The following is a 12,154-nucleotide window of genomic DNA, read 5'->3' on the forward strand; positions in this document are numbered from 1 at the left end:
ACATTACTTTGCAAGTTGTGTAGCATTACAGGCTTGCCATATCTTCCAACTTTACCCCCAAAATTTGACATTCAGACATACAGCAATAGAATTTCCGATTGTGTAGTTTTTTCGCCTATTACTTTTAACAAACCGGAAGTGAGCGATACCTACCCGAATGGGAGACAACTCTTATTCGACTTAGTTTCAAAAATCCGGAATTAAACAAACAAGTTGGAAATGTTTCTTAACGATTAATAAACCATTCTATATGACAAGCTATTAACACATAAAACATGATACTATTTATAACGTTCTACAATTCACAAAAGTATGATACATGCTGTTAACACAACACAGTAAATAACATACCAACGTATCCATAAACATTGATGTGAAAAGCTTATACACAAGAGAAATAATAACAATACATGATACAACCAAATTAAGTTGGATATGTTCCTAGACATATACAAATGTATAGATAATTAATAATCATACGCGACAAGCTTTATACAAACAAACAAAATATCAATTAATACGTTCCACATTCAGAAATAATATGTGGTGAGCTAATAACACAACAATCATTCCACTATTTAATACGTTGCATGACGTTCACCACAAGATGTCGTCAAAACAAACAAAACATCACTCAAACAGATTGTATTCAACATAAATATAAACGTACATTTTCTTTACAAAAAGTTTCAGTATCACTTATAAATAAATGTATCAAGTAATTGACATACAAGAAACGTGTCTGCTTTTTATTTCGGCTCTTAATTTCAATGATACTTTTCTCAGATTGTACATGAGTATATGAATGTGATAAAACTTAACTTGGATTAAAGTAAAAGCCAGAACGGGCTAACAAACTGCCGTGAAAATCTCAAAACACCTTCTATGAACGATAGATTCAAGTTTTTTTTCTTTGTCGCATGCATTTTAATTCACCAATAAACTACACATACGGATTTTTCGTTTGTTGTTTTGGAATGGGTGGGATATTACCGAAATTTAGATTATTCAACGGTAAAGGCAGCTCGGAGTCCGACCTCATGAATTCGCTACAATTATTGCTAGGAAGAATCTCCACTGGTTGTTCGGTGGAAACGTGTGTAGGCGTGACTGTTGCATTACCGGAACAAGGCTTCGCCAAAATTCTCCCAGCTGTTTTATCTGAATGTGAGTCGTCTGTCATCTTGTTGACACTGCAACCGCTTATACCGGAGCTTTCCCCTCCCATCTGCGAGGACTGGTCTATACCGTCGACCGAGCGGTGCATGATATCCATGGGTCGCAAGTACCCAGGGTCATCAACGAATGGCGTCAAGTAGGTGTCGTTAGACCCTACGAACACATGAACATATGTTCAAGAAGGATAAAGGTCGGACAGTATCTGCCAAAAGTTCTCTTAAAATAATGGATCAGTTGTAAGCTTAATCCTTATTCGAATTCACATTTTAAACCAACATAATTTTTGGTAAATAATTCCAATAATGATTTGAAATCGGATCGAGAGAGCTAAACGGCTTAAATAATTTCGAGCGCCCTCATAATTTTAGGATATATATATATATAGGGGTCGATGTGTGTGAGTTTGACAATACAATGTTAATATGAATCTAAGATCATATCATTCCTACCTTCACTCCTGTGGAAGTAACAGATTGATGCTACTAATGCCGCCACCAAAGCAACCGTAATGCCAATGAAAACGCCCATAGCGATTACGTAACTCTTGTTTTCACGCGTGCCACTGCCGTTCTCATCTGGTTTTTCTGACCTGAAAATGGTCAGTTTAAATCTGTCTGTGTCAATATATCACCGCACTTGTATTATGAAAAGATCGATCATCAAAATTGTGTAACATCAGAATACAATGTGATGATCAAAAGATGTGCGCACCATTTCCACCATTTAACATTCTTATTATATAGGCAGTAATTCGTGCTTCGTAAAGCAACAAGAACAGGGTTATGAAAGAGTGTTACTAATACGTACATTTTAGCGAAGCAGGTATTGCAACTCTCGTGAAAAGTTTCACTGCACGTGGATTTCGGGATATCTTTAGGAGTCTGCAGAGAAATAAAGTGACATAAATAAGTACGTACGTTTTAATATTAATTGGAAAAAACGGCGCATTGCAATTTACTTGTTAATTAATGGAGTTTGAATCAAATAAATAATAAACTTCCATGTCATGAAGAAGAATCACTTGCATCAATGGTTAATATTCGACAAGTGACAAGTTGCTGCTAGGCTCGTGGTTTATTCACTTTCAAATTATTATTTGTGATTAATTCTGGTGATATTCTAAGATGTGAAGCTCTTGAAACCAGTTTAAAGTATAAGAGCTTTGAACTGGGGTTCGACATAGTTTGGTAAATGTTTCGATGTGTATTTTTTTATTTAGAACATAAGTTCAGAGTCAAAATGTTTTTCCAGAAGTCTAAGTAACGAACAATAAGGCCCCATTGGTGCAAACAGGTGCCATGTGCCTTCTTGTTTGAATGTCACCTGGTACCTTTTTGCAACAAGAGGGCGATATGCAATTACGAATTGTCTTGCTTACTGCTGCAGCTATAGTGTCGCTAGGTTTATAAATATGAATTTGTCGTCATTTTCGTAATGCATAAAAAAATTTTAAATGTGTAATTAAATTATCGTTGACTTTGAAGAATGAACATACCACATAATATATTACACCGAAATGCTTCCTATTGTCTCTGATGAGTTAGGAATCACTAATACGTCACTGTTGCCACGAAATAATTGAGCTATCTGCATATTGTTAATACGAAGACTGAGTTGTGCGTAATAACTCGTATAAAACATTTTCAAGAAAGTGGGCGTATGGTATTTTTCAAGGGAGCTAATAATAGTAAAATGATATTTTCGTAAATACAAAATAAACACTTCGTATTACAGATTTATAAGCGCGGGTATACGGTGGGTATAAAACCTAACATGTAAATATAGCCGCCTGGTTCTTAATGGGTTTGCATTTGTTCCGTTATTCTTTAAAGCGTACGTGGTTAAAGTCACATTTATTTTATGTATGATGAATTGAGTTGTATGTTTCTGCCCATGACAAAATCGAACACAAGTTTGCTTACTGGTAATATTTCATCATCTATTTATATTAAATGGACCTCTAATAATTGAAACAATTCGATTACTGCATTTCTTACTGGTGTACCACTTATGCATAACCATGTGCATCTTAATCGGCTATAACGATGCTGAATACATGTTTTTGCGTCGTTAATCATGATTTAACATATTTATAACATTGTTTGTATTGTCATGATTTGTATTAAAAAGCAGTCACTTGCCTACTGCCTAATGTAAAATACAGGAGGATGTAACCAAGATTGTACTGTTTTTTTTGTATTTCACAAATGTGTTCATGTATTGCATACAATAACGTAATTAACCTCCCTATCTAGGGTCGTCTACGAAATCAATCCGTCAAACATGTCATGCAATGGCTAACACGATTCTATAATTACCTCTATTTCCTCGTAGAATAAGCCTTTGGAGTCTTGTGTTACTCTGTACGTGACGAAGTCAATTAGCCCGTCGTGTGTTGTGTTGTGGAAGATATGTTTATGAGACCTCAGGTTGTAAGCTACTTGCTGGTTCTTGATGTTGTTTATAAGCGTCTCTGGTTTCTCGAGGTATTCCTTGCAAATTGTGCTTGTGTTTCCGTTGCCTACATATGGAAAATAGGATTTTAATATATATTCACATTGTTAAGTTTTCGTTCAATGAATGTTCCCTCCTCTAAAGTTAAATTCACAACACGTGCTTAGTATAAATGTACAAATGTATAAACATACAATCACTCCAAACATAGATATACGCGATCATAGGAGGGGTGCTCACATTTTTGAAGTTATTAATTCATCATGTTATGATCGTTCACAATCAACGCAATCTACATATTTTAAATATTTCTAAAAAACAGCCTTGGGTGTCTCTAAGTATATTGCATGTTTTGATAATTTAAGCTCAAACAGACACACACGCTTGGTACATACGTTTGCGCATCAATTATTTGGAAAATAACAAAATATAGGCACTTGACGTTAAATAACATAAACTATTTTAAAAAGACGCAATCATACTTGATGTTAGATAACAAATAAATCGCAATTGATATCGAGTGTTAGTGTCAATAACCTACACAAAAGATGTAATGTTCCTACACATATTATGTAATGTTCCTTCACAAATTATGTTATGTTCCTTCACAAAGGATGTAATGTTTCTACACAAATGATGTAATGTTCCTACACAAATTGTGCAATGATCCTACACAAACGACGTAATGTTATTCCGACACAAATGATGTAATGTTCCTACAGAAATAATTTAATATTCCTACACAAATGATTTTATGTTCCTACACAAATGATGTTATGTTCCTACACAAATAATGTAATGTTCCTACACAAATGATGTAATGTTTCCTTCGCCCCCTTCAGGAGCGTCTCTACCCCAATCGCAGCAAACGGTGACCAAGTATCAATTTTGAAACAAGTATCCGTGACACGAAGACAGGATTGCAAGTATTGGTCCACGCTAAAACATGAGCATCATATAGCATTTAAATAACTTGCAAAACGAACATACCGTTTATAAAAAAATAGTTACTCAGACTGGGTTTAACAATTTTGCATTATTGTTACTTTGGGTATTTTTGAAAGGGAGCTCATTAACGTTGCACATTTCAACCATAATCGATCGTTGAAATAAATTTAAAACAAAGTAAATGATGATTTTTTTTTAAATACAAAACAAAAGCACATATTTATTGATGAAGATTTTATTTACGTGTTCAAGTTAGATTGTATGGACGTTTTCTTAAGCAATTATGACATCTGACAATAATAAAGTTTAATCACTAACACCACAAGAAAGCACAGATATAGCACATCTTACCTGCATGGCTTTCTATGTGTTGTTTTATCAAATCTCCACTCATAATAGCAATCAAAGTAATCCTCCATATACTCCAATAGCCACTGTTGCTTCTGTTTCTGTTTGGAAGCCTCTTCAATATGTTTCTTCAGATAGTCAGGTATAGGTAGCTCATTTGCTAAAGTTATAGATCCTACAAGGTTTTCGCCATTCGCTAAAATATCTCGGTTACCCCAGCCCTCTGATGCAATAAATGTGTAGCCCTGCAACTGCTTCAATATTTCAATTACTTTTACAACGTCAAAGGAACTCAGAAACACCAGCACAAGATTGGGCAATCCCTTCTGCGTTAACTGAGTTCGAATCATTTCAAGATCTATGTTTGCTTTCTGTTCTACTTTTATAATCTGCGCTACACATATCCCGTTCTTATCAGCATGCTCTACTAGTACGTCCTTCCCTCCACGTCCATATGCCGTGTCGGAATATAAAATCTGGATTAAGTCTGAGCCAGTCGATTTTACGAGCTCAATCATTTTGCTACCTTGGTGAAGGTCATTTGGGATCATTCTCATAAAGTACGGATATAAAGTTCGGTCGCTTAGAACTGGGCTTGTGCTTCCGTAGGATATTTGCACCGATTTAATTTGTGTAAGAATAGACGCGACCATTATGCTGTTGTCGCTAACCCATCCCCCTATGTAACCGATGATCTTGGAGCGTACTTCCGTAAATTTACCGTCCTCATATATTCCCTGATTTAAAAGTTGCAACAATCTTGCAGCCACGATCTGGCGGCTGTTACACGAGTCGATGATGATAACACCTATTGAAGCATCGGGGATCTTATCCGAGTATGATAGTTTCGCCTCTTTTACTGCCGCCTTTATGCTCTCCGCAACATCTAAACCACCCTGTTTAACGGAACCACATGTCAAAACATCATCCAATACTGTATGCACCGGAACTATGCCGACTATATACAGGTCTCCTTTCGTTACGTCAATAGGCAATGGCGCTATTTGACGACACTCTGTGCATTTTCTTCCGTCGGGACACTGTGGCTTCAGAAGAGTTGGATAACTTTGTTCCGTTCCGTTACGATAATATTGATGGATTCGGTTAGTACTAAGAACACTTCCTCCGTATGATGATATTTGGAATATCTGAAATATTTCCAGAGTTGATAGTATATTTCAATAAGTTAACCTGAAGGTTTGGTGTGTTTCCTTAAATATATACCGATTTTCAAATGTTTACTAATCACAAATTACATTTGTCAATCTAAGGTTTAATTAATCTAGTTACTTTAAATCATAACGAATACACTTATAAATAAGTACTAAATAGTGTTCGCGTGTGTACGCGAAAGTGCGTAACCAAACTTTAACCCAAATGAATTACCTTTTCGAAACCGAATGCAGATGTTTCTGATTTACGAATATTGTTCAGCACGTCCAAGTCATAAAATGTTGCCGACGTATTTGACATGGTAAGTTGTGCATTCGGGATATTTGGTCCGAATGAAATAAGCATATTTCCAATGGTAGACACATAACTCAAACGTGACGCTGTAGTCGATAGTTGCGCCGTGTCGAGACCAGTACACTGTGAAGATACCTGACACAGTTGGGACATCGATTTTAAAATTACATCAACTGAAATCTGAGCATATGTCGAGTAGATAGACAATTGTGAAATATCAAATAATTGTGCATTTGACGTGTTATTATCTTCTTTCTGTTCGGCAAGTTTCCTTACGAACCAATTATCGGAGGAATTTGTGTTTGTTAGCGAAACATTCCAGTGCTTTTGAAATGCAATATCTGTCAATATCGACGGGGAGATAGCATACATTCCTTTTGAGGCGTTGTAAGCTGGTGCTATGTCGGGAACAGAAAAAGGCTCATTCTCTACAACAATAATCACGGGCCGCGTATAATTGTTGTCAGTCGTATTGAACTCGAATTTATCGAGGCCTGCCATGACACTGCTTATCAAATTTGTATCACCTATGATAATCAACCCTCTCGTACTTTTCACGCCAAATAAAATGTCCTCTAGATCTTCGGTAATATCTCTAGACGTGTCTGCCGGTCTGGATAACACATGAGGAAAGCAGATATAGCGTCCATCGTTGCCATGCAATGACTGTATGTTTGTAACCATGGACACAGAATGTGTAGTGTTGTCATGAATGATGGCCATGTAGGTCCACAACATACCCGACATAAACTCCACAATGGCCTGAAGTGTTTCAACATGCAATCACAGTTATGTTTGTTTATAAATAAATATACAAAATTGTTGTAAATAATTAAGATGTACATGTGTTTGTGTGTGTGTTATTTTACAATTACAATATTTAAGCACTAAACGTGTTCATTATAACAAACCTTTGGAAAACGGACAAGAAACGCCGCGATAAAACTGAATTAGTAAATGCAAAGATCGCGCTTTAGTTGGGACACATGTAATATTATGGTACAAGATATATGCACGTTAATACCGTTGACTTTGCCATTTCAGTAGGAATAACACGGAAGAAATTCTTATATATTTCTCTATTGTCAAACATATTGCTGTCTGCGCTGAATGATATCTGCATGGGTCGGAATGAAGGTGGTAATGCGCTAAGAAGGCGAGATACCACCTCGGTATCTTCGTTTGATTCTGGTCCAATAACGGCTGTAAACAATATTTAGGGTCTGGTAAATAATATATGGTCAGGCAATATACACACAATGGACTTGCAAGGGAGTCTATTACTGAATTGTGTAAACAAATTAAATGCAGTATGGGCTGAGTGACACCGAAAGTCCGCTATTTGGCTTTCAAATAAACCATGGTACCAATGTTATCTCATGGAAGGAATAAATCTATGACAACACGCATCAAAATCATTGTCATTAAAAGCACCACCATAACCATGATCAAAACTTTTGAACAGTTTACACACGGAGAGAAACAATAAAAATACAATCGATAAAACTGAATTAGATTCATAATGAAGCATGGTCATAGCATTATAATTACTTAAGCACGACCATATGATTTATTAAACTTGTTCACTCCGTAAAATGTGTGCGTAGTTTATTTGTATTTAAACTCCCAATCAATATACTATTATTTATACAATCTGGATGGTATTATTGTTAAAATTATGTTATTATTTCAGACTTAACAAGCGCGATTTTGTAAAATACAATCTGATTTATTTCACGCACTGTTCAAGGTTAGCTTGTTTTCATTCGGTGTGAGTATTGTGTCGTCTATTTATAGCTCTTTACCACTACTGCGGTCAGATTTGTTATCTAATCTTGATGATCTTATCAGTATGCTTAGCACGACATGTATCCCGAAAAAGATCGAATAGCTCAAAAACTATATCAAATGTTCAAAAAACTAGTTATAAATCTAAAGGCAATAGTTTTGAATTCATCTGGAGTATGCTTGTTCATAATGATTTTCTTGATAATATAACGACCAAGTTTGAATTATATTGCATACGTTTACAAACTTAGTCATTGGATCAAAGCTTACAAAATAGTGTAACCACTACAGACGCCACATTTAGGACTCTTTCATGGTAGGTAAAACTTATCAATATCTAGACAAAGTTTAAAGTCTAGGTAACGTGCGTTAGAAATATGTCAACGTGTCATTTATTTTTACAAACTTGTAACCACTCTTAGAGCTAAATGTATTATTTAATATTTAAGAAATTTGGTCGGAATGTTTATAATATAAAGGGAAAAATAAGAACAGGCTGAGACGTCTCTAAAACTAGGTCAGATCATACAAAATACCTCGATATAACCCTAATACATCGTATTTAAGTCAGATCTGCAACAACGTGCATACCTACATTAAGTTCGTTACCGCTTCAATTATGTTTTTATTATTTATATTTTTTATTTTTGTAAAGGAAATATAAATGACAGTCAGTGTAATTCCGATCAATTTGTCTGTTTCTTTTAAGGAAATAGCAGAAGTTTTAATTTTCAATTAAACTAGACGGTATATAATGAGGGTCTATCTTAAAATAGATACTACGTTTACCAACGCGAATAACAAAACTCGAATATTGGTGAGGACAATAGTAACATAAATCAAAGTAGAGTTTACCATCAACTGTTTACTACACGGACATTTATCGGGTATAATGTTAAATACAGGGTTTTGCAATCATGAAACACTATTCTTAGACACAAAGGGGCCATTTTAATGGTGACAATTGTTTAAATAAATGAAAATATTTAATGTGAGAAACATAACACTTTTTTCGTAAAAATCACATGTTCTATGTTGGCTACATCTTGTTTGAATGATTAAAAGCTCAAACGAGATACAAAGCATATGGACAGTGTGGTAGAAATATGAAGACTTGGTCTTATAATGTTACGAGTCAAATAAAGGAAATAATAACTTTAAGCTCGTGACAGAGTCTGTTAAGGACGAATACAAGTGAATTTAACATCCTGTTTATACCGACGCGGAAAATATTTTCTTCGACAAAATTTCTAGTTTTCAGTTTCAGGTAAACATTTTAAATTTAAGCCGATTGATATTAATCAAAACTAGTTTTCTTTATACTAAGTGTAAGATTAATTATATGTGAATTATTGTGAAATGTACATATGCGGCATCGAAGTGTAGCTTGCAAGTACATATAAACACCACTTAAGAATAAGAAATGAATTTAGATACATTTTCCCAAAGCGTATATTTCAAAATGGTTTAACATGGTGCGCAGTTGAATTGAGTATAAACTATCAAACATTGTTCATAATAAAATGTTAATAAAATGTTTTTGTATGTTGATGTCATATCTGGTCATTCTAACAATTCATTATATTACTATTGGTAATAACATATTATTTATAAATATAAAATATCAAGTCGAGAAAGTAAATATGCTGTAATGATATAACCATACTGACCAATCGACTTCGAATGCGGGTCTCCCAACATTTGTGAGATGTTGTACGCTATTTCCTGTGCCCTACTGACGTTTCCGCACGTTGCATGGACTCGCAGACCTAAGTTAGAGCATAACATCCAATATTATTTTCCGTTAAGTGACTTAATACATTAAGAAAAACAAGAAACATAAAGAATTTTGTTTGAAAGACAGTTTAAAGAATGCTCAATAGGCATTCAAAAAGAGACGATTTTAAATTAAGTATTTACATATCGCATTTCCGTTCGCCAAAAAAACATTAATGCTTTTGAACAAGCAAAGCTAAAATAAATGACAAATGTTGAATCTGCTGTGAACCAACGTTTTTTTTTTAATATTCGGGGCCTGTCAAAAGCAAAGAACAGGAACAGCCAGATAAATAAAAAAAAAGTGGTCGTCTTGAATTTGTCTTATTAAGACTAACATAGCAGTAAACGTAACAAATAGTTACCAAAAAATCAAAGGAGTTTTGAGCAGATATAGTTTAATTATAAATACCTATTTTAAAGGTTGACGTTTGCTGTATCCGGTAACGGACTGCCTCAAGATGTTGTACAGATCGTGGAACCAGCCGCGCGCAAGGCTCACCGCCATGTCCTGCATACAGAGTAAACACACCCTCTATGTAGAAGTCACCGCTTAGTATCTCTATATAGCCGGTAACCACGCCCGTGAAGAGGATCAAAGTCATGCCCAGCATGAACAGCATTTTGCTTGCGTAATTCACTCTACGTGTCTGTAATTTTAAAAGTTCTGCATAATGCTATTTTTACATATAACTGTAGTTTGTAAAAAATATACACTCATATAAAGTACACATAATGTAAAACAAGGTCGCTGTTGAATACATATGCGATTGTAGCAAAGCTTAAACAAGAGAACCGCCTAACGGGCGCAGACCGCGCATCTATTTTTCTTTTTAAAGGTGAAGGGACCTATCTCAATACTTCAATCAAACAGGGGGAAGGGTGGGGTAGAGAGAGTGTATATTGTGGGGGTGTGGTCATTATTTACATTATTAAAAAAAAATGAAAAACACAGAAACAAACATTTCTTTGGGGGAGGGGATTCTTTTGTGGGATGGTTGGACAGGCTTTCAAAAAAATAAATACAAATAAACAAATTGTGTTTTGTTAACGATGTTCTTTTTGATGGGGAATGGTCCGGGCGATGGGGGTTGAGAGGGGTGTATAGTGTGGGGTGTGGTCATTTATTAGATGATATTTCAAAAATACCAAAAAAATGGGGGAAAAAATTCTTTTGGGGGGGGGGGATTCTGAGGTGGGGCGTGGGGTATGGTTTGTGTGGAGTCCTTTGTGGTATGTCAGGTAAGTGTTGTTTTATCAAAGTGTGGATCAAATCAGATCATAAATTAAGAACCATGGCTATTTTAGCTAAATTTAATAATTTGATCTTGAGAGTCAATGTCATTCAAAGGTCAATGTCAAATTTAATTTGCCAGGTACAGTTCTCTCATGATAGTAAGAAGGTATTTAAAAGTTTGAAAGCAATAGCCTTGATACTTCAGAATTAATGTGGATCTTAACACAAAATTTAACAAAATATTGAAAGTTACTTAGTCAAAAAAGAGCCATAATTCCATCAAAATGGCAACCAGAGTTATGCAATTTTTCCTGTAAAGTCCCCTTATGATAGTTAGCGAGTGTTCCAAGTGTGACAGAAATAGCTGTGATACTCTAGGAGTAAAGCGGACTGAAACATACAACTTAACCAAATTTTCAATTTTCTAAGTATAAAAGGGGTCATAATTCTGTCACAAACTATAGTCAGAATTACATAACTTTCCCCTTATGATAGTAAGCAAGTGTTCCAAGTCTGAAAGCAATAGCTATGACACTTTAGGAGTAAAGTGGACCAAAACACAAAACTTTTAACCAAATTTCAATTTTCTAAGAATAAAAGGGGCCATAATTCTGTCCAAATGCCAGTCAGGGTTACGACTCTTTGCCTGCACAGTCCCCTTATGATAGTTAGTAAGTGTTGCAATTATGAAAGCAATAGTTTTGATACTTAAGAAATAAAGTAGACATAAACAAAAAACTTAACCAAATGTTCAATTTTCTAAGTGTAAAAAGGGCCATAATTATGTCAAAATGCCAGTCAGAGTAACATAACTTTGCCTGCACAGTCCTCTTATGATAGTTAGTAAGTGTTACAGGTATGAAAACAATAGCTTTGATATTTAAGGAATAAAGTGTACATAAACACAAAACTTAACCAAATTTTCAAATTTTTTATTAAACAAAGGGCACATAATTC

The 12,154-nt window shown here is 35.0% G+C and overlaps 1 protein-coding gene across 1 annotated transcript in view; it reads right to left on the minus strand.

The window, feature by feature from the left end:
• Window positions 1-220: 220 nt before the first annotated feature.
• LOC127848875 (uncharacterized) overlaps window positions 221-12,154 on the minus strand; it is a 16,183-nt gene continuing 4,249 nt past the window's right edge. Inside the window, exons 2-11 of the mRNA XM_052381537.1 lie at window positions 10,373-10,610; window positions 9,855-9,953; window positions 7,421-7,599; window positions 6,316-7,158; window positions 4,933-6,077; window positions 4,442-4,572; window positions 3,498-3,700; window positions 1,987-2,060; window positions 1,629-1,768; window positions 221-1,332 (exon numbers count right to left, since the gene is read on the minus strand). Of these exons, the coding sequence (XP_052237497.1) occupies window positions 944-1,332; window positions 1,629-1,768; window positions 1,987-2,060; window positions 3,498-3,700; window positions 4,442-4,572; window positions 4,933-6,077; window positions 6,316-7,158; window positions 7,421-7,599; window positions 9,855-9,953; window positions 10,373-10,583 (3,414 nt within the window). The 5' untranslated portion in view covers window positions 10,584-10,610 and the 3' untranslated portion in view covers window positions 221-943. The remainder of the gene's footprint in view (window positions 1,333-1,628; window positions 1,769-1,986; window positions 2,061-3,497; window positions 3,701-4,441; window positions 4,573-4,932; window positions 6,078-6,315; window positions 7,159-7,420; window positions 7,600-9,854; window positions 9,954-10,372; window positions 10,611-12,154) is intronic.

This window comes from Dreissena polymorpha, chromosome 10, assembly GCF_020536995.1.
Source record: "Dreissena polymorpha isolate Duluth1 chromosome 10, UMN_Dpol_1.0, whole genome shotgun sequence".
NCBI lineage: Eukaryota > Metazoa > Mollusca > Bivalvia > Myida > Dreissenidae > Dreissena > Dreissena polymorpha.